At 53.7% G+C, this 22296-nt stretch overlaps 1 protein-coding gene across 1 annotated transcript in view; it reads left to right on the top strand.

Moving 5' to 3' along the window:
- Window positions 1-1443: 1443 nt before the first annotated feature.
- Window positions 1444-22296, top strand: part of LOC122485021 (multidrug and toxin extrusion protein 1-like) — a 38694-nt gene continuing 17841 nt past the window's right edge. Inside the window, exons 1-12 of the mRNA XM_043583265.1 lie at window positions 1444-1620; window positions 9015-9116; window positions 10887-10955; window positions 12703-12851; window positions 13938-13980; window positions 15759-15803; window positions 18987-19084; window positions 19345-19442; window positions 19548-19661; window positions 19745-19812; window positions 21106-21214; window positions 21329-21404. Of these exons, the coding sequence (XP_043439200.1) occupies window positions 1492-1620; window positions 9015-9116; window positions 10887-10955; window positions 12703-12851; window positions 13938-13980; window positions 15759-15803; window positions 18987-19084; window positions 19345-19442; window positions 19548-19661; window positions 19745-19812; window positions 21106-21214; window positions 21329-21404 (1100 nt within the window). The 5' untranslated portion in view covers window positions 1444-1491. The remainder of the gene's footprint in view (window positions 1621-9014; window positions 9117-10886; window positions 10956-12702; window positions 12852-13937; window positions 13981-15758; window positions 15804-18986; window positions 19085-19344; window positions 19443-19547; window positions 19662-19744; window positions 19813-21105; window positions 21215-21328; window positions 21405-22296) is intronic.

The raw sequence follows: 22296 nt of genomic DNA, 5'->3' as shown, positions 1-22296 counted from the left end.
CGGAATACTAGTAAAGAACGACCGTGATTGGAGAGTCAGCGTATATCCTAGGGTTTTTGTCTATTGGGACCCTCACCTCCTTCTCCACTTTCCTGCATGTAATTCTGGAGAGACTATTACCAATCACAGAGCCCAACCCTTTGGAGACAGGCCTGAGCGCATGGTCCAGGTCTAGGCAAACATTAGACCCTCTTTTCCTTCCCCGGGATGATTTTCCCAAAAGTGGGCAAGAAACCTCCATCTGACCACTCAAGTTTTCTCTCTGGTTTTTGTCTCTTTATTTGTTTGGAGCTAGAAGAGAGAGGGCCTTATTATCTGGTTTACGGGGTGGGAAAGAAAGGGGTGAGGGTTCCCAGAGGCAGCTCTGCCCGGCACAGGAAAAGAGAGGCTGCCTGTGTAGAAAAAAATGAAACCAAGGAGAGAATCAAAACCGGTGGGAAGACGAGGGAAGGGGAGGAGAGATGGGGGACAGGGAGAACACTAAAGACCTTGATTTAAAATCCCTGCATCCAAACTTCCTGGCTTGGGGAGCCCCAAACTTTATGCTTTCCATTTGCTTTGCTTAAGTTGGATCGCTTCTGCAAGAGAAGGAATTTCCACTATTACAGAAATCACCCTATCCTGGTAACTAACGTCTGCGGGGCAAGGATCGTGTACCAGACTGAAGGCACGTCGTTCACCGACACAACCTCATTTCATCCTCACCAGAACCAGCGGTGGAGAAACTATTCCGAGTTTACAGAGGAGGCAACGGAGGGTCTAGGAGGCAAGCAAGCAAGTTGCTCTGCTCTCCCGGGGACCACGCGGCAGGTGTCCCTCAAATCCTTTGTGGACGAAAAGGTCCTGGTTCTCCCACTTCAGGCTGATTCAGGATAAATACCCAAGAAGCCCGGCAGAACGGGAATCGTTCTGTTTGGGAAATGTGGGCTTGTCGCTCTATTCTGGTAGATTCTAAGTTCTGTAACACAGTTGGTGGGGGGGAAAGGGAGTCCGTCAATTCCAAACGCAGCCTCAAAAGCGGGTGCTGGGCGCACTCCGCAGAGCGGGGGCCACCAAAGCCCAGGTGCCCGCCAGGGCGGGCGTGTGCCCAGCCCGCGCCCCTGGCTGGCCGCCAGCCCCGTCCCGGAGCGAGGACTCGAGGTCCTTCCTGGCCACACGTTTCAGAACCTGAAACCCCCGGGGCAGGCGCAGGGCCGGGGCGAGCCCTGGCGTCCGCGGCTCCGAGGGCCCAGCCCCTCGAACGCTTTCTGGGTGTTTCCAGAGCTTTTGCAAACGCTGCCTTCCCGGTAGGAGTCGCGTCCGCAGCGGTGCAGGGGTGCAAGGGAGGCGCCCAAGGTCGCGTCCGGGCAGGGGGCGCGCACGGCGGGGCCCCGGGCTGCGGGCGGGCTCCCGGCGCGCGGCGGGAGGTCTGGGGCGGGGACTGGAGTGGGGGCGGCACTGCGCCCTCCAGGAGGCCGTCTCCACGCTCTCCGGCCGCAGAACTCCGGGCGCATGGAGGCTATAGAGGTGTCCGAGCCGAGCGGCCAGGGGGCCACCCCCGAGCGTCGTGGGCCTCGCTGCCAGCTTCTGCCCGGCTTCCGAGAGGAGCTGCGGGCGCTCCTGATTCTGGCGGGCCCCGCGGTGAGTAAGGTAGCCTCCGTCGGAGGCTGGGCCCGGCGGGTCGGGGGCCCGGCACGCGTGTCGCCCCGGGTGACCTAGGGGGAGGGAGGGGGTCAGAGCGAGCTGGCGGCAGACGCGCGGGCGCCCGGGGACTCGGTGCCCAGAGCCGCGCGGGCGCGCGTCCCGGTGCCTCCGCGTGCGTCCCGGGTCGCGCTCTGCACCGTCCCGGGGGCCGACCCGCCGGGCACAGGTGGCGCAGCTGGCCCCCCCCCCCCCCCGGGCATGGGGAGCCCCGAAGGAACCGGGACCTGCTGGCCTAAAGGCGCTCCACGGGTGCCTTCGCTGGGGGAGGATTCCAGCGAAGCAAGCCGGTTCCCGAACCGCAGAACATTCGGGGAATCTGGTTGGCTTGAAAACTAGCTGTCGAGTGGGGATTTCAGGTCGCTAAATGGTCTCGAGGCAGGGAGGAGGAAGGTGAATTGCCCGTCTCTCTTGGATTTAGATCTCCGGACCCTTCGGGATTATTGTCACTCTCTGCACGAGGAAACCAGAGGCATCGTGTCTCTCACTCTCCTCCCCCGTTATTGTGTGTGTTAAAGACGTAGAAAGTTTTTAATGTGGTTCTCTGTGGGGCTGAGGTTTTTTTATCATCATTCTAAGGTTAGGGCTTTTTCTGCCTTGTCTATTTAAAAGTAATGTGGGTTTTGAAAGCCACAGGAACCACAGAAAAATATAATCCCAGCCCTGTTCTCCTGACAGTTTTGGTGGTTTTGAAGTGAACGGAGTGAGAGTCATTTCATTGGACAAGAAGAACCAGTTGGGGTTTCAAGGCGGGAATAAGCTTTTGGCCACTTGGTAGGAGTTCTGCACCTGCACGGGCTAAGGCGGTCACGTGGCACTTCCTGGCGTGGTGACATCACTGGTTGAGGGATCTCATGATCCCTGCTGTGGTGTGCCTGGGGGCAAGAGTAATGCCAGGGATAAAGCCGTGAAATGAAATTCTATCTAGCAGGAAGGTGTTTGTGAACCTCTTCTTGGAGAATGGAGAGAGAGAATGCGTGGTTTGGAATCTCTGTATCTGGGGGGCTATTCCCTGCTTTGATCTCAGAAGGCAGGTTGGGAAACGACTATGTGAATTTGAGTAGTTCCCGAACCTCTTCTAGCTTTTGTTTATTCATCCCTAAAATAAGGATAGAAATCTGGGCTTTGGCTCAATGTGCTGTCAGACTTGCTGTGAGAAAAGGCTTCTATAAGGCTGTTATTGCTCTAATAATACAACACCACAAGGCGGCTTGCTGAGACCTAGCCTCTCCCAGGACAAGTCCTTCGTCTCTCTGGTCCCCCTTGTAACCTGGTCTCCCTTGATGTAGGGGGACCTTCCCGGTCTCTAGGGATCAGCACTAGCCTGAGTTGTTGATCTGTTGGGCCCTTTGTGTTTGTTGGAACCCGTGTGTGTTTGTATGTATATGACTGTGTTAATTACCGATACAATGTATATTCCTTACAGACAAAAATAGAAAACCAGGACAAAGAAGGCAACAAAAACACTCTGAAACTTCCCCACCCAGGCAATTTGGGAATTTCCTTCCAGCCCTTTGGGTGGGGGTTTGTACCTGACTGCTTTACCCAATGTATATTACTTATAGACAAAAGTAGAAAACCAGGACAAAGAAGGTAACAAAAACACTCTGAAACTTCCCCACCCAGGCAATTTGGGAATTTCCTTCCAGCCCTTTGGGTGGGGGTTTGTACGTGACTGCTTTACCCAAAGAGGTCATACAGTGCTGTCACTCATTATTTAGTCTCTTTCCACACTCAGTGTCCCAGACTAAGGCTCCACCGTCAATTAGGTAGGATGCCTGGTCTGAATCTCCACCTTGTGATTTTGTCTCTCCCATTGACTGCCTCCCTTCCAGCCTCTCATATTAACATGGATCCAAGATAGTATCGAGGCCCAGGTATTAGGACTGACTTCTCTTCCACTCCGAATGAACCTCAGATGAGGCCTGTAAGGAGAGAATATGCCTAACGCAAGGGAACAAGGTGCATATCAGAAAACACGTCGGCGCATGTTCCATTTATTCTGCAGAAAACGTATTTGTGAGGGAGGGAGGCGGTGGTTGAAATTACCTAGCCTTGGGCTTTTCTACTTTGTCTTTGTCATTAGCATTTTATCTTCACTGCCAGGCTGAGTCGGAGTCCTGAAAAATAATCCCAAGGAGGGATTGCCTGCTCTCTAGGAGCATGGGCTGTGCGCAGCATTGCCGAGGGTGGAAAAGGAGGGGGAATCGCCTGGACCCAAACTGAGGGAGCTTGTTCCCATCTGTGTGGAGAAAGGAATACTTGAGAGGGAGCTGGAGAACGTTCTAGGGCTGCAGGGCAGAACGACAGAGCGAGCCCCGCACGGTGAGGGGCGTCTGGACAGACAGGCTGGATGGCAGTCGGGAGAGACACCAGACCTGCAGGCTGATGGTTTGATTTTTATCCTATAGGCAGTGGGGAAATAATCAGGGGGCAGTACTTAGTGATGCATGTAGGATTCGGCAGGAGCAAGCTTCCAGAAGGCAGAAGACAATCTAGGCTTGGCTGACGAAGGTCTAAAAGAGTGGGAGGCATCTCAAAGGGTGATGGGCATGAGGGGAAGGGAGTGGTCCAGGACCCTCCTCCATTGTCCCCTCCCTCACCCAGGCCTCGCTGTCTCTCCGCCAGATGCACCTGCTCACCTCCCCTCCTCCGCACTCCAGGTCTGGGCCACTACCGCCTCCAGCTTGTGTCTCCCTCTTATGTTGGCCCCACTGCTCCACTTGGAGCCACCAAATTCCTCTTCAGATGTGCTGTGTGAGCTTGTCCCCTTCCTTCGTTGGTCTCCGTGCGGCCCTCACGGTCTGGTCTCTTGTTTCAGTCTCCCACTGGTCCTTCACCCAGCCTCTTTTCAGTGCCCCAGCCTTGCCTCAGACCCCACACCCTCCTGCCACTCGGGTGTTTCCTCTGCCTGGAACGTTCTCCCCAGACAGACCGCCCACCTTCACCATTCAGGTTTCAGCTGAACTTCATTTCTCCCAGAACCTTCTCGGCCTCCCAGGGTGTGCTCTCGGAGCTCCTGCCTCCTTTGTAGCACCCATCACGTGTGTCACTGGCGGTGTTATTCCACGACGAACATCTTTCTGTGCTACGCGGCGGGTTCCATTGGCGTGGGAATGGAGCGGATGGTGTTCATGTTACTTCCGTCCGTCTCCCTAGTGCTTGGCGCGTACTTGGTGCTCCAAAGATGTTGACCCCAGTTGACCATCTGGGAGTCCGGTGACTTGGGTCCTACCTCTGTTACTAACCAGCTATGTGAGTTGGGGCTGGTGGCTCAGCCTGCCTGCCTGGATTTCCTCGGGTGTCAAAGAAGAGGCCGTAGCCAACGACCTCGCAGGCTTCTTCCAGTGCTGGCCTCTCGCTACAGGAGTGAGCTTTCAGGCATCCATGGGAAGGGGGGGTGAGACCAGGGCCTTCTAGAACTGTCTCGTATGGCACACTGGACAGGCTCACACCCATTGCCTCCCCGGCATCTGGCCCTGGAGAGCACCCTTCCAAAGCGGCCACATAGCAAGAGTTCTGTTTGTCTGGCCGAAAAATGAGCAGGGCCTCCGTGGCAGGAAGAAACAGATGCCACTTTTTTTTTTTAATTAATTAAATTAAATCAAATTTTTTTTTTTTATAATTTTTTTCAACGTTTATTTATTTTTGGGACAGAGAGAGACAGAGCATGAACGGGGGAGGGGCAAAGAGAGAGGGAGACACAGAATGGGAAACAGGCTCCAGGCTCTGAGCCATCAGCCCAGAGCCCGACGCGGGGCTCGAACTCACGGACCGCGCGATCGTGACCTGGCTGAAGTCCGACGCTTAACCGACTGCGCCACCCAGGCGCCCCTAAATCAATTTTTATTTAAACCCAAGTTAACATATAGCGGGATAATGGCTTCAGGAATAAAATTTAGTGATTCATCGCTTCCACGTAACACCCGGCGTTCATCCCAACAAGTGCCCTCCTTAGTACCCATCACTGTTTAGCCACCCTCCACCCACTAGTTTGGGCATTTCCTTTTTTTTTTTCTTTTTTTTAAATATTTATTTAGTTTTGAGAGAGAGAGACCATGTGAGCAGGGGAGGGGCAGAGAGAGAGGGAGACACAGAATCTGAAGCGGGCTCCAGGCTCTGAGCTGTCAGTGCAGAGCCCTACGTGGGGCTCGAGCTCATGAACCGTGAGATCATGACCTGAGTTGAAGTCGGACGTGTAACTGACTGAGCCACCCGGGCGGCCCCAGTTTGGCCATTTCTATTGTGCATTTGACTACATGTAGCCATTGCCAGTCATGCTGTCGTGGAGACAGCGGCCCCTGAGGCGCCCGGGGGAACAAACCTGTGTCGGGAATTGGTTAATTCCCCAGGCACAGCAACATGCCGTGTGATGGGACAATTTGGGAGGATCTTGTCCTTGACCAACACGTCTTGACTGGGTGTGCATGGGGTGGGCGTTGGGGTGTCGAAACGCAGATCTCACAGCCCCGCTGATGTCCAGAATCAGTCTCTTAAGCTAGGGGCTGGGTGTTAGCTTTCTGATCAATATCCCCAGGTGATCCTTTAATTTTTAAAAAATTTTTGTTGAATTTATTTATTTTGAGGGAGAGAGAGTGAGCACAGGGAAGGGGCCGAGAGAGAGAGAGAGAGAGAGAGAGAGAGAGGATCCCAAGCAGGCTCTACTCTGTCAGCACAGAGCCCAATGCGGGGCTTGAACTAACAACCATGAGATGATGACCTGAGCCGAAATCAAGAGCTAGACCCTTAACCCAGTGAGCCACCCAGGCACCCTCCTCAGGTGATCCTTATGTGTAGGGACCACAGCCATGGTCAAGAGCTCACCCAAAGGGCTTGAAACCAGGATATAAACGTTACGCGGTTAACAGACATCAACCCTGGAGCCAGGATCCTCCTGGGACTGAAGGTCACAAAAGGCTGCTGTGTTGGGCGACCTGAACCCCATGTTACTGCCATGACCCCAGCAAGTGTTCAGTGGCCTCAACACTGCATCTCACGTGGGTTAGCTGAACTCAGCTAGACTTCCTGGCCTTTTCATCTAAGAAACATAACTATTCCCGCTGGTGGACGGGACACTTGGCCTACAAAAATGCCCATTCCCTGCCCAACTACAAAAGGCGTTCTGTGTAGCATGATCAGTTAGAGCAGAATTGGGAAAGTGGTCCAGAGGCCTGATGAGAGATGAGACTGAGCACGTTTTTACGTGAAGCCACGGAAAACAGCTCACATGTGGCCTGTGGGGGGACTGGGCACTGTGTCGTAGAAATAACGTTCCGTGGAAAAGAGGAAAACAGATTCTGTGATACAGCCATTTGCCACTGTTCACATGCACGGAGGCTGAGAAGTTAGTGACCGTGATACTGAGTTTACTAAAAAAAAAGGACTCCATGATCTTTAAAGTTATATAAATGCACAGTCGAAGAGACAGCAAGGTCCCCTGGACGGAACCACAGAGAACATCTCTGAGGATGGTGACGAGGCCCAGATCCTGGCCCGTCCCACTGGCACAGGCCTACGGGGGATACCTTGGCTCTAGGCTTGGGTTCTATAGGATTGGGTTTCCATGCCAACCTTTTTTATTTCCACCCCTGCCCCCAGCTTCTGGTTGTCCCCTGCCTGCTCTTTGGTTTTTGGCTTACTTCTGCAATACGTTTTGAAAGCATCCCTTCTGCTCCATAGCAGAAGGTCCTGTCAGATGAGAAGCTGTGTCACTTGGGGGCCCAAGAAAGATGGAACCTTGTCTGAGGTTTGAGCAGGAGGAGTCCCTTTCCCTTTGCCGATGGGACCAGCACAAGCTCCTCTGTGTCCCATCAGCTTGGAAAGGGGCCCATGGGGCAGACCCCAGCAGCAGCTGTCAATCCTTAGGCCTCTGTTCTGTCTCCCAGAGAGTGGGGGTGAGAGCACATAAGCCTCCTGGGAAAGAAGGGCTTTCCCGAGAGGTACTCCACTGCTCTGGCAGGTGAGGGTGGGAGGTGTTTTTTAATTTTATTTTTACTTTATTTTTGAGAGAGAGAGAGAGAGTGGGGGAGCGGGAGAGACCGGGGGAGACACAGAGTCCGAAGCAGGCTCCAGGCTCTGAGCTGTCAGCACAGAGCTCGACACAGGGCTCGAACTCTTGAACCGCGAGATCACGACCTGTGTGGAAATCAGAGGTTTAACCAACTGAGCCACCCAGGTGCCCTGGGAGGTGGCTTTAAGTTAACCTAAGGAGAAAAAAGAAAGAAAAAAAAAATGAACCTAAGGAGATAAGGTAAGTGTCCAAACATCCAGCTGCAACCTTGGGGAGCAAGTCATGGTAGTTCCTGGAATGATGGCTCATTGTTCCAGAAGCTGAATTTCCTCCTTTCTGAGCCTTCATAGGATTCAAGAATTAAACATGCTTGGCAGATTGGGGATGCCTCTCCCCGAGATTCCAGAGCCCGCTGACCTTCCAGCAGGATAACCTCGTGTCTGCCTTAGGTGTTCCTGCCTGTGGAACTGATTGAAGGCGGCATTCTCTCCAGTCCTCACTAGGAATTTGGGAGAACAGGGGGGTTTATCCCAGAAGGCAGCCTCTGACAACTTCAGAGAATGTACACATGTGACGTGCGGCCTGAGACTCTGCAGTGAAAAATCAATTTAAAAAGCTAGAAAGTTCTCAGAAATGTGATTCTGGGGGCGCCTGGCTGGCTCCAAGGGTTGGACTTCCACTCAGGTCACGATCTCATGGTTCGTGAGTTCGAGCCCGCATGGGACTCTGTGCTGACGGCTCAGAACCTGGAGCCTGCTTTGGATTCTGTGTCTCTCTCTCTCTCTCTGCCCTTCCCCTGCTCTCACTCTGTCTCTCTCTCAAAAATAAACAATTAAAAAACTTTTTTTTTTTAAAATTTTTTGTTTTTCAACGTTTATTTATTTTTGGGACAGAGAGAGACAGAGCATGAACGGGGGGAGGGGCAGAGAGAGAGGGAGACACAGAATCGGAAACAGGCTCCAGGCTCCGAGCCGTCAGCCCAGAGCCCGACGTGGGGCTCGAACTCCCGGACCGCAAGATCGTGACCTGGCTGAAGTCGGACGCTTAACCGACTGCGCCACCCAGGCGCCCCTAAAAAACGTTTTAAAAATGTGATTCTGGTAGCGGTCGCAGATGAACTTTTTACCATCCTTCTGGAAGCCTACCTGAAGTTGCGTGTTGGCCTGTGAAAGTTGGCAGAGGCCGATACCAGCCAGATTCCGTTACTGGCGTTGATTTGCCGAGGGTGAGGGCGCCCCGCCCCCCGCCCCCCCGGCCCTCACACCCTCCTTCGGCTGTGACAGTTGGGACACTCACCCGCAACTCCTTTTCTGTCTCTTCCCAGTTCTTGGCCCAGTTGATGGTGTTTCTGATCAGTTTCGTGAGCTCCGTGTTCTGTGGCCACCTGGGGAAGCTGGAACTGGACGCCGTCACCCTCGCGATTGCGGTACGTAGGGGACTTGCCGACACCCGTTTCTGAAAGCCGTCTGTCTGAGTTCCCTCTTGCTGCTGTTACGAGGTGTCGCTATTTAATGGCCTAAAACAACCCAGCATATCATCTTATGCTGCTGGAGGTCAGAAGTCGCCAAGGGGTTTCACTGGGCTGAAAACACGGTGTTGGCGAGGGCGGTAACCATTTTTCCGTCTGCAGCTATAATTCTCCTTTGCCACGTAACCTCATGTTTTCCCGGGGTTCCGGGGGTTGGGATGGGACATCTTTGGAGGGCCCTTACTCCGCCTCCCACATCAGTGAATTTGTAATCCGTGGCGCTCTGGCCTTCTGTTCTTGGTCCCACATCTGGGAGAAGGGAATCCTAAAGGGGGGGGGGGGTGAAGTCTGACTTCATCAGGAGAAACTGTGACACCCCCCACCTCCGCCTTGACTTTCATCTCCCTGACACAGAAGTGGAAGATGGAATCCTGGATCCTAGTGTCCAAACCTAAAATTGGGAGGAACCCCAGATCCTCACTGTATCCTGGATAGGAGTCCCCAAAACCAAAGAGAGATGTCATTGACCTCTGCCAGGGGCTAAGTGGCTTTGTCTGGCCAAACGACCCTGCCAACTTGTTTGGTTTGGCCAGCGAGGTGTCTCTAGGAAGGTGGATTCGGTGGCTTGTGTGCCCCTGTTCAGCCTCCCCAACTTCCCCTTGGTGCTCTCTGCTAAGGCACACGTCCACCTTACTTAGCCGTTGGTGTTTGCTACCTCGGAACTGGGAAAGACTACTCTGAACCGGGTCTTGGGTATATATGGGTTGTCTTGCTTTCGGGGAACAATGTGAGAAACCCCCAGGCTTAATTATCCCTTTGTGGTTTTAATGTTTGGAAATCCGGGAGGAACAAACGCACCTGGCAAGCCTCTGGCAAAATCTCTTTAGCCAAGCGAGCACAAGAGAGCTGTCCTTCGGGGCGCCTGAGGGGCTTGGTTGGTTGATTGTCTGACCTAGGCTCAGGTCAAGATCTCACGGTTTGTGAGTTCGAGCCCTGCCTCAGGCTTGCTTCCATCAGTACAGCTTTGGATCCTATGTTTCTCTGCCTCTGTCCCTCCCCTGCTCATGCTTGTGCTCACTCTCTCTCTGTCTCTCAAAAATAAACACTTCAGAAAGAGAAAGCAAGCAAGCTGGTGCTTCTAGGCTGAGTCCAGTTTGGGGCTGTTGTCTCTGTAACCTCCCCGCAGACTCAGGTAGAGGTAACAGGTTCCAGACATCCTGTGACGCCACTCCCTGGTGTTGGGGGTGCTGCCCTGGGCTCCCCAAAGCTCCAGGGACCCTGGGGTTTAGTTGCTGACCCTGGTCAAGACAAGTACACCTGGAAGCCCTCTGGTCTTGGCTTCGGGGGCTTGATTCTGAGCCCTCAGAACCCTTTGGGATATTGTAACAGGCCGTACTTGGCCTTGAGCAGGGGGACTCACCCAGAACTGCCACCCCACCACATTACGTTGCCGTTGAGAAGGATTCACGTTCCTCTGAAGTCAGGAAGCCAAACGCCTGGGACTTAAGAAAGCAAAAGGCTTTGTCGTGACCTCTGGCCGAGACGTTTCCTCTCTCTCAACTCGTGCGCGTCCTTTAATTAAAGTGGGGCCAGTGGACTTGTGCAGGGGCTCCGGGCGGAGAATGGGGCTGAGTAGGCCGACTGGTGAGGGTTGTCGGACGCTCGAGGCTGCCTCTGATCAGAGCAGACAGAGAATATGCCTTCCCGTCTCCTTGCGTTTCTTGGCAGATGATCAACGTCACTGGAATCTCGGTGGGCTTTGGCTTATCTTCTGCTTGTGACACCCTCATCTCCCAGGTAAACGGAAGCCCCAGGTGACTCTCACGGTGACCTTGAACATTTTCTCCGGAGCATAGCCGGAAGGTCCCCAGCGGCAGGAAGGGAGGGCCGTGCGCGCGGCGGGGAGGGACTTGCTGACGGCCAGCCCTGTGACGTCTGGCCAGCCATCAGTTCCACTTTCTGGTGCCTGCTTTCTTTGAAGCGTGGCTGGGTGTCTCGCAGGCTTGTGCACGGCCACCTTACGTTGCCTTTTGACCACATGGGACATTTTGTACGAGTCCCTTTTATGACTTCGCGCATCATTGAGTCTGGCACGGTCCCCGTGGGTCTCAGACTTGAGCGTCCCTCTGAGCTACCAGCGGGGCTTGCCAGAGCAGGCTGGTGGCATCCTGGTAACTGCTGAACGAGCGGGTCTGGGGTGGGGGAGGGGCAGAGGGCCACGTCTGACCTGCTCTCTGCCAAGTCCCATGGTGGTAACTATTCTCTCTATAGCTAGCTTCAGGCTCCCGTACAGATGTCACTGAACACGTCCCAGGGAGAGATGGCACAGAGTTTTTGGCTTCTGTAGGCCCGTAGGAGCTGGCTTCTGCGCGCACTGACCCTGTTTCGGCAGGTGGGGGGCAGGGCCCGAGATACTGCACGTCTAGTAGGTTGGTTTCCAGCTGATGCAACCCTGACTGGCCTTCAGAATCACACGGAGAGGGGCGCCCGGGTGGCTCAGTCGGTTAAGCATCTCTGACTCAAGCCATGATCTTGCGGTCCCTGAGTTCAAGTCTCCCCGCGTCGGGCTCTGTGCTGACAGCTCAGGGCCTGGAGCTTCCTTCAGATTCTGTGTCTCCCTCTCTCTCTGTCCCTCCCCCGCTCATACTCTCTTCTCTCAAAAATAAATAAACGTTAAAAAAAGGAAAAAAAAATCACATGGAGAGCTTTTAAAAGTGATTGATGTGGGGCACTTGGGTGGCTCAGTCAGTTGAGCATCCGACGTCAGCTCAGGTCATGATCTCGAGGTTCGTGAGTTCAAACTCCACATTCGGCCCGCCACTGTCCGTGCACCACCCACTTCAGATCCTCTGTCCCCTCTCCTTGCCCCTCTCCACTGTGCTCTCTCAAAAATAAATAAACAGCAATGACATAACTGGGTCCCACCCTGGACCTGTTAAATCCAGACTCTTTTTTTCTTTAAAGTTGATTTCTTTATTTGAGATCGAGCAGGAGGGGCAGAGAGAGAGAGAGAGAGAGAATGCCAAACAGTAGGACACTTAACTGACTGAGCCACCCAGGTGCTTTTTTTTTTTTAATTAAGTAAATACTATATCCAATGTGGGGCTTGAACTCACCACCCTGGGATTAAAAGTCGCATACTCTGGGCACCTAGATAGATGGCTGAGTCGGTTAAGGGTCCGACTTCGGCTCAGGTCATGATCTCACGGTTTGTGGGTTCGAGCTCCGCGTCAGGCTCTGTGCTGACAGCTCAGAGCCTGGAGCCTGCTTCGGATTCTGTGTCTCCCTCTCTTTCTGCCCCTCCCTTGCTCGTGCTCTGTCTCTCTCTGTCCCTCTCTCTCTCTCTCTCTCAAAAAATAAGCATTAAAAAAAATTTTTTTAAGGAAATTGAAAAAAAAAAGTTCTCCAGGTGATGCTAATGGGTAGTCAAGTCTGAGAACCACTAACGTAAAGAGCATGGCAAAGTCATGATTGAAGGCCTTTGGGGGGGTATAGGGGGTGTCATTTCTGTACTCATGGGTTTGTTTGGACCGTGTGCACCTAGACGTATGGGAGCCAGAACTTGAAGCACGTGGGGGTCATCCTGCAGAGGGGCACCTTGGTGCTGCTTCTCTCCTGCTTCCCCTGCTGGGCACTCTTCGTCAACACCCAGAACATCCTGCATCTCTTCAGGCAGGACCCAGCCGTGTCCAGGTAAGATGGGCCCATGCCATGGGGTGGGGGTGGGGATTGGGTCCATCTTGGCAGAAAAACGGCCGTATCCAGGTTCAGCCTCTGGGAATTACAAAGGCCGGCATTATGTAGTGCTTTCATACCTGGCAAGCAAGGTCTAGACCTTTCCTTATTTGGGTGACTTCAGGGTACGTCGTTTATGCTGAAATAAGGTTTGCAAACATTCTCCGCTCGAGATAGGAGTTTAGGGCATTTGTTCACGGTTTTGTGATTCTTGGCCCTGGTTGATACTAAAATCACCTGGGTGCCTTTAAAACCCGCCCATGCCCGGTCCCCCTCCCCCGTTGGCGTTCCGTTTGAATTGGCCTGCGGTGTGGCAAGGGCATCAGTATCTTTCAGAGTTCCCCTCGAGGATTCTCATGGGCTGATGTGTTTGCCACCTGCTGGTCGAGTTAATCAAGACCTTTATTTTTATTTATTTTTATTTTTTTCAACGCTTATTTATTTTTGGGACAGAGAGAGACAGCATGAACGGGGGAGGGGCAGAGAGAGAGGGAGACACAGAATCGGAAACAGGCTCCAGGCTCTGAGCCATCAGCCCAGAGCCTGACGCGGGGCTCGAACTCACGGACCGCAAGATCGTGACCTGGCTGAAGTCGGACGCTTAAACGACTGCGCCACCCAGGCGCCCCTTAATCAAGACCTTTAAAACAAGTCCTTGTGCTAGACCCGCGGCGGTGAACCTAGGGGGCGTTTAGCCATGTTGGGAGGCATTTCCGGGGATCAGAACTGGTTACTGGGGCTCTGCAGAGACATCGCGAAACATCTTTCGATGCACAGGTTCCTTCCACGGCGGGGAATTATCTATCTGGCCGTAGTGCCGAGGTTGAAAAACCCTTTCCTAGACCTAAAGATTTGGAAGGACCAAGAGAGGCAGTTTTAAGAGGACAAGGTCTAGGTGTCTCTCATTTTGGCATTTGCTCCAGCAGTCGAAACCCATTAATTTAGAAAGAGCCAAGAATGGGAAAGATGGTTTTTGTTAGCTTCTCCTACCCACCCTTCCCTCACAGAGACCTCTGTGGCCTTTTTTTGCTTTTCATTGTACAGGCTTACCCAGGACTATGTCATGATCTTCATTCCTGCCCTGCCTGTAAGTTTTCAAGGGTTACAAGGTCCCCTTCTTTTTTTTTTTTAAGTTTATTTTATTTTGAGAGCGAGCGAGCGAGCCACAACGAGTGGGGAAGGGGCAGAGAGGAGAGACAGGATCCCAAGCAGGTTCCGTGCTGTCAGCGCGGAGCCCAACTCAGGGCTCAGTCCCACGAACCGTGAGATCACGACCTGAGCCAAAATGAAGAGTCAGATGCTTAACGGACTGAGCCACCCAAGCACCCCATGAGGTCTCCTTCTTGGGGTTTACTGGTGGAAGGCACCTGAGCTACCTGTGGGCCCAATGCATTGGGTCAGTCTTCTGTGATTCACACATGTGACGCTGGCTCCTTTAAGAAGTGGGGTTTTAATTATGCCTGTAAAAGACACAAACGTGTGTCCCTTGAGAGACCCCGGGACCGAGGCGAGTTCAGTGAACCACTGTCTTGAACTTCTGCCGCTGGAGGGGTCTCCAGGATATCCTCCGCGGAAAGGAGTTCAGCCTTTTTTTTTTTTTTTTTCCTTTTTTCTTCTTTTAGATAAGGGTAAATTCTTTCCCATGTCAGAACTCCTTAGGGCCTCACTCTGAACCTTTAGATTTTTTTTTTTTCCCTTGCCGAGTGTGATCACACACAACCCTAAGTGTATGTTCACGTCTGACACAGAAGCTCGCGGTCAGTGAACAATTAAAATTATTTTACTCCGTTGGGACGGCGGGGCTGCGTGGGTTTGCTTGCACTGCCCTGACAACACGCCGCAGACTGGATGGCTTAAACGTTTTCTCACACTACTGGAAGCTGCAAAGTCCGAGATCAAGGTGGTCGCGGGGTTGATACCCTTGGAGGCCTCTCCTTGGCTTGCAGACCACCTCCTGCTTGGCTGCCTCTTCTCGCGGCCATCCCCCTGTGTGGGTGCAGCTGCGGTGTCTCTTGTCTTCTTACAAGGACCTCAGTCCTGTCGGGTTAGAGCTTACGCTAATGGCCTCATGTTCACGTAATCACCTCTTTAAAGACTCCCCAAATACAGCCACGTTGGGGGTTACGTCTTCAACATACGAATTTGGATGGCTGTAATTCAGCCCTTAAAAGTAGCCGTCTGCCGTCACAGTTGGCATTGTGGCTTTTAATTTACCCCGAAGCCTCTAAAGTTTAATGTTCTCCGGGTGTCTGGGTGGCTCGGTTGGTTAAGCACCCAACCCTTGGTTTCTGCTCGGCTCACGAGCTCATGGTTTGTGGGATTGAGCCCCGAGTCAGGTTTTGTGCTGACAGTGCAGGGCCTGCTGGCGGGGTGTGTGTGTGTGTGTGTGTGTGTGTGTGTGTCTGTCTCTCTTTCCCGTTCTTTCTCTGCCCCTCCCCCATGTGCACGTGTGCACGCTCTCTCAAAATAAATTTCTGAAAACATTAAAAAAAGATAAAGTTCCGTATTATTTAGTTATGTCACCAAATAGGACTGTTACTTGGTCTATAAAAGGGGTGCCCCCCCCAGAGTTTGCCCAGGGGCCTCCTTTACAGCCCCACTGTCCCCCAGAAGGCTCCTTGTCATACTCCCAAGGAAACTGCTCTCCCAGGCCCTGGGGTCCCTTGGATGCTGTTCATCCATAAAAGATGTTTGGAACGCCCTGGCCCTAGACACCTCGGCTCCCGCCCCCTGTCCCTGTCCCCTTCTGAGACGGCATGCCTCTATGGGTCCACGGGGGAGCAGAGGGCAGCCAAGCCACGGCTCCCAGCTCCTTGCTACATGGCAAGGCCAAGATGTTAACATTCGTTTCTTCTTCTCTTGTAGGCAATATTTATTTACACGTTACAAGTTAAATTTTTGCTCAATCAGGTAATGTAGACTCTGCTTTTTTCTTTGGGGGGGGGGGCGGTTCATGGGAGTTTATGGCTTTCGGGGATCGGGGCCCTGAAAACACTCATGGATAACGGGGTGGGGAACCTCACCTGCTGGGGGCCACCGAAATACGTTTCCCCGTGTGGTGCGCTCAGGACTTCGGTGTGGAGAAGTTTACGAAGTGAAATCAAGGGAAGGGTATGTTCTTGTTGGCTCTGGAACATTCTTCTCTGATTCCCCCTCGGAAATATTGTCATTGGCAGGATAAGGGGTAGCACTAGCGTTCTTTGGCTCCATGCTGTTACCTGGCTCTCTGGAAGTGAAGGGTGTGTGCCTGTGTCCCCCAGAGGGCGCCGGGCAGGCTCCAGGGAGCCAACCTCTCAGCTCCTCTCAGCCTGTCTGAAAGGCCCGGCTCTCCTCAGTGGGGTGTGAAGGCCCACGTCGTAATATGTCAGGGAGAACTGTGACCAGCAGCAGGGGCCAAAGCTGTGTGACGGCTGCCCTGGTTCGGTAGGCGTGGATTTACGATGCCAACGTATGTGGGACCCTTGACTTCCTTCCAGAAGAATCCAGGGAAATGAGGGTCCCGGGCAATGGGTCGTGGCCACACAGGCAGGCTCTCCAGGGCACGTGCGGCCGAGGGCACAAGGGAGGGGAGAGAGAAGGGAGGAGGTTTTCCGTTTATTTAATGTTCTTAAACTTAAGGTATTACCCTGTGGACAAAAACAGCTTCTGAGTCTCCCGTCAGCATAAGGATGATCTACTTGAAGGGTCTGGAAAGGGGCAGAAGTCTGCACGACTGAGCGCTGGCCTGTCTGTCCACTGCCAGCCCGTGGCCTCGTCTGAAGCCACGCGGAGGCGTTAGATGCTCGGGGCTTTCTCCCTGACTGCCAGGCTCCCAGCCAGCATGGGGGCTCCTAGCCACAGGCTCCAGCTTGGCCCAGTGAGGACACTGGGAGTGAAAACCCCTCTCTCAGATACTCTGAGGGACCCGCAGAGACCTACAAAGAGGAGCCTGCAGCTCAGAGGGGCCGCGAGGCTTGAACTGGGTTTGGAGACTACGCGGGGTTCCTAAGGGGTGTTCTGGTCACCGGGACGTGGGAGCACAGAGGCCACGGCATGGATGGAGGGGCACAGTGGATGACAGAATCAGAGAGGCGGGCTGGCCCGGGCTCAGCCTTGGTTCTCTGCTGTGGATTTCAGCTGGTGGGAAACCGATTGCTAGGGGGAGAGAGGAGAGTGAGGGACGTGGTCCCAACAAAAGATGCTGCAGGTCTGTGATGAGAAAGGATGCCCTTCAGAAGCAACGGGAATCGTAACACTGGGACGGATCCTGTAGAACGAAATGACTCCTTGTCTGCAGGCATCTCTGGAGAGGGAGGGAGTTGCATTTAACCCGGTTTCCGTCTTGGGGCCCAGCCCTTCTGTGAGTGTAGGATATGTGAGTGGGCAGCTGGTCTGGGGGCAAAGTTAATACAGTTGGGGAGGGTGGAAAGAGCCCCAGAGGAAACCGGGGGGTTGCTTAGACATCTAGGTGGGAGAGAGGTAGCCAAGGCGGCCCCACTGGCTTCTGCTGACCTTCCTCTGAGGGAAGCTGTCTCTTGCGTGTTTTTTCTTTCCATCTGTGTGCCCAGGGCTCCCCCATTTATAGCTCTAGTCGCCAGTCTGGAATGCTGCCTCTAGGAGGCGCATGCATGTTGCGCACTTGACCTTCTCATCCCCCAGGCCTGCCTCTCCACTTGCCTGCCTTCCTTCCCAGTTAGGGGCCTCGAACACCTTATCTCTGGGGAACCTGCCCTCATCTGGCTCTCCATCTTTTCCTTCACTCTTCCGTCCGGTCACTGATGGTCCTGTGGTTCTGCCTCTCTCCAGCCTCCAGCCTCAGTTCCTCTCTTCTTCTTCCCTTATCCTTCGGTGGATACTTCCGTAGCATCTTAGCAAATTTCCCTGCTGCCAGTCCTTCCCAAGGCCAACCTCACCCCATGCTACTTCTGCTCTCTCTACCCGGAAGACTTGTGTGGTCCCCTGCCTCCTTTGCTAAAAACTAATAAGCAGGGTTGCCTGATAAATAAGTGACCCACATAAGTGGTTGGCCACGATCCTTGTCCTGGTCCCTGACCAGGAGACCACTTGAGACAAATACGCAGCATGGTGTGGACCATAGCGTGGCTGGATCAGAGGAGTGTGGTTCTCCCCCAGCAAGGGCGGGGGAGAGTTATCATACGATTCTGATGGATGGAGTTTAGGTGCAGTGCAGGGGAAGCCACGTTTTGGTAGGCTCAGAGCAAAGCAGAAGAGGGGTCCATGCCAGGTCCACCCTGCAAAGCAGACCCACGTCCTCTCTCCTTGGGGACCAGAGAGAGCTCAGATAAATGCGGATTGCCGTGTCCAGAAATCCGCGAGAAGCTCTGCCCCTGAGCTGGAAAATCGAGGCTGCTGCTTTGGGGTGTGAGAGTGACTTCAATCCCCCAGGCAGGAGAGGGATCTTTTATTTTCACCGGTAACGACTTCACGCGGCGAAATGTCACAGGGTCCGTGATTTCAGAGAAGCAGGTTTGTCCGAGGGTGAGGAAGCAGTAGGCGTTCAGACGAGGGGCCGGGTGACACCTTGCAGGTGGGAGAAGCAGCCGGCCTCATCGCGTCTGCGATTCTGATCCCCTGATGCCTTGTACGTCTCCAGCCCGTGTCGTTTTCCTCTCCCGCCTGAAGCCTTAGATTAAGATGCCAAACAGCCCGGACTTCTCTGCCCTGTACTTGTAAGCAGAGCCGGGTGGGATGGAGTCCTTCCCACGCCCCAGCTTTGTGAGGTCGTCTTAGATGAGTGTTCCGAGCTTCTCTTTGGTTGAAAAAGTGCTGAGTTGGTCACCCCCTGTCCAGTGTGGAACGTGATTTGTTTATACAAATCCGTCTCGGCCAGTCCTTGTGCTCTGGTAGGCGAACCACTTGGCGGTCCTGCCTGTCTGTTGCCGGGCCCTCTCCTGCCCACGTCCCTGTGTTTCACGCCTCCAGGCGGGGGAGGAGGGGAGGAGGAGGGAGGGGGGAGGCAGGAGGCCAGGAGCAGCAAGGACAGGCATCTGGTTGGGTCCTCATGCTCTGCCTGTGGCGCGTGTGCATTTGGGGAGGAACTGACCACCCTGCTCCCTGGTCTCCAGCACGCGGCGCGGTCTCTCCTCGTTTCAGGGAATCATACTGCCCCAGATCCTCACCGGAGTTGTCGCCAATCTTGTCAACGCCCTCATCAACTATCTGTTTCTCTATCAACTGGATCTCGGGGTGATGTGAGTCCAGCTGATTCTGGGGATGGGAGGCGAGGCAGGGGGCGACCTGCCTGAGGCTTTTCCAGGGCGGGATGGCAGTGGGGGGACCTCTACTTGGTCGTGTGTCCCGGTGGGGGTCCCCTCCCTGGGCCGCTCTGGAAAGCACGGTCAGGGACGGACCGCGAGGCTGCTCCGGAAAGAAAGAAGATGCGTTTAGGGCTGCCACGGGAGTCCCCGCACGATGGACAGGCACCTGCCCTCACTGGGACCGTTCCTTCCAGGGGGTCGGCACTGGCAAATACCATTTCCCAGTTCACCCTCGTGCTGCTCCTCTTCCTGTACATCCTCTGGAGGAAACTGCACCAAGATATCTGGGGAGGTAAAGTCTGCTGTTCGTTTTCCAGCTCGGACGTGGGTCTTGTCTCGGGTTGAGCTCCAGCCCAGTGGCCCGTGTGTTGGTGATGTGTCTCTGTCCCTGCTGCAGGGTGGTCCCTTGAGTGTCTGCATGACTGGGCCGGCTTCTTCGACCTGGCCTTCCCCGGCATGCTCATGCTGTGCATTGAGTGGTGGGCCTACGAGATCGGGAGCCTACTGAGCGGTCAGTGCGGGGACAGGTGGCGATGGCTGGCGTGGGCACGGGCCCCGTCCGGAAGCACGGTGTCAGCTGTCTCTCTCCACCAGGTATCCTCGGCATGGTGGAGCTGGGAGCCCAGTCCGTGGTGTATGAAGTGACCGTCATTTTGTACATGGTGAGTGTCCGGGAGCCGGTCGTGTGGGGGTGCTAGATGGTTCTCTTGAAAAGAGCCCAAAGGGGCGCCTGGGTGGCTCAGTGGGTTAAGCGGCCGACTTCAGCTCAGGTCACGGTCTGTGAGTTCGAGCCCCGCGTTGGGCTCTGGGCGTTGGGCTCTGGGCTGACGGCTCGGAGCCTGGAGCCTGCTTCCGAGTCTGTGTCTCCCTCTCTCTCTGCCCCTCCCCCGTTCATGCTCTGTCTCTCTCTCTCTCTCTCTCAAAAATAAATAAACGTTAAAAAAAATTTTTTTTTAAATGAAAAGAATCCAAAGAACGAGCGTAGGCGTTCATCCCGTTAGTAACCTGTGAAACGATACACGAGAGTAAAATTTCATCGTAGAGCCAGGCAGGGCCCATCTGGAATGGTGGGGTCTTTCCGGTGAGCTCTGGGCAGTTTGCACGTCCTAGCATTGTTCGGATCTGAAAGATTTTTGCTTAAGCTTCTTTATTTGTGTAGAGAGAGAGGGCATGCAAATAAGGGAGGGACAGAGGAAAAGAAGGAGAGCGAGAATCCCAAGCGGAATTCTTGCTGTCAGTGCAGAGCCTGACGTGGGGCTCCGTCCCATGAACCGTGAGAACGTGACCCGAGCCGAAATCAAGAGTCAGACACCAGCCAGGCGCCCCCCGGATCTGAAAGACTTGATTTGATTTGCACACTTGCCAGACATGAACAATCTTTTCCGGTTGTCACAACACAGATAGATGCCTGGGGACAGGTCGGGGGCGCAAAGGGTGATGGTGCTAGGTTCATGGCGTGAGGAGCCGCATTGCCTGGGATGAGCTTGGGTGTGCATCTTTGCGTTTCCTTAAGGTTCCTTTTTACCCGACGCTCCGGGGAAGGGGAAAGGTCGCCGTTTTGGGATTCTGTTTTCTAAACTTGATCCCTTGATGGTCTTTCAGAACAGACTTCCCCTGGGCTCCTGGCAGTCCGTCCTCTGCACGCAGAGGAGGAAACACGATTGTGCGGGACCCTCCCTTGCACACCTTAGAAGCCTTGCCCAAAAGCCCAGTATGCGATGGAGATTCCCATCAGCCTGGGGCCACTCGGCTAGACAAATGGGAGGTTGCAAATTTGTTTTCTCAGAACTTTTAGGACCAGGTTTTACCACTGAGGTGTATGCCATGATCTCTCGGGTCCCTGTTCCCCGGGGAAGGTGCACGGTTGGGCTGAGAACTGAGCCAAGAGGCAGGGACTTCTCTGCTCCCTGCTCACTCTTCCCTTTTTGTTACGGTATGTCTGCTTTTCGTTTTAGATACCTTCAGGCTTCAGTGTGGCCACCAGTATCCGGGTAGGGAATGCGCTGGGCGCTGGAGACATCGAGCAGGCCAAGAAGTCCTCAACTGTCGCCTTGCTGGTCACAGGTGCTTAGACTCTTCAGTCATTGACTCACCCAAGTGGTCTGTGCCCGGGAAGCCTCCTGGTGCCCTGCAGATCTCCTTTCTCACTGGTTGTTTCTCTGCTGTTTTTACCTCCAGGAGTCTTTGCTATAACCTTCTGCGTCCTGTTGTTAATTTTTAAGGATCTGGTGGGGTACATTTTCACTAGCGACCGGTGAGTGTGGACATTTTCTTGAAATGCAAAATTTGCGGTAAAGAAATGGTTGGGTAGATGGATGCCTTCACACTGGGAGGCATCCTGGGGGTGTTGCATCTTGGAGGGTCCCTGAGCCATTTGTAAGATCAGAAACTCACCGGGGGCACCTGGATGGCTCGGTCGGTTAAGTGGCCAAAAAGTTCATGATCTCACGGTCCATGGGTTCGAGCTCCACATTGGGCTCTGTGCTGACAGCTCAGAGCCTAAAGGACACTTCAGATTCTGTGTTTCCCATTCTCTCTGCCTCTCTCCCACTCGTGCTCTGTCTCTCTCACTCTCAAAAATAAATAAACATAAAAAAAGGAAAAAAAAAACCTCATTGATGTTTCCTGGGAAGAACTGATCAGATGTAGGAACTAATTTATCATCCAGAATGCCAATTTATTGGGCAATTTATTGGTGATACGTGCTGCAGGTGTCAGGATAGGTGTGTATTTTATTTTTTTTTATTTTTTATTTTTTTTTAATTTTTTTTTTCAGCGTTTGTTTATTTTTGGGACAGAGAGAGACAGAGCATGAATGGGGGAGGGGCAGAGAGAGAGGGAGACACAGAATCGGAAACAGGCTCCAGGCTCTGAGCCATCAGCCCAGAGCCCGACGCGGGGCTCGAACTCACGGACCGTGAGATCGTGACCTGGCTGAAGTCGGACGCTTAACCGACTGCACCACCCAGGCGCCCCGATAGGTGTGTATTTTAGAGAAGGAGACCCCTTTTTGGTACCATTGATTACATTTTTAGTTATTCTGCTCCCAGTGATAAGAATCCTCTTGGTAGCTCAGAATCTGGCCCCCAAGTTCCTGGTAGATACAAGTCGTGGAATATATTGGTCAGTTCGAACCGAAGTTAAAA

This window comes from Prionailurus bengalensis, chromosome E1 (assembly GCF_016509475.1).
Source record: "Prionailurus bengalensis isolate Pbe53 chromosome E1, Fcat_Pben_1.1_paternal_pri, whole genome shotgun sequence".
NCBI lineage: Eukaryota > Metazoa > Chordata > Mammalia > Carnivora > Felidae > Prionailurus > Prionailurus bengalensis.
Note: the sequence above shows the minus strand (reverse complement) of the source record. Positions and strands in the feature narration are given on the sequence as shown.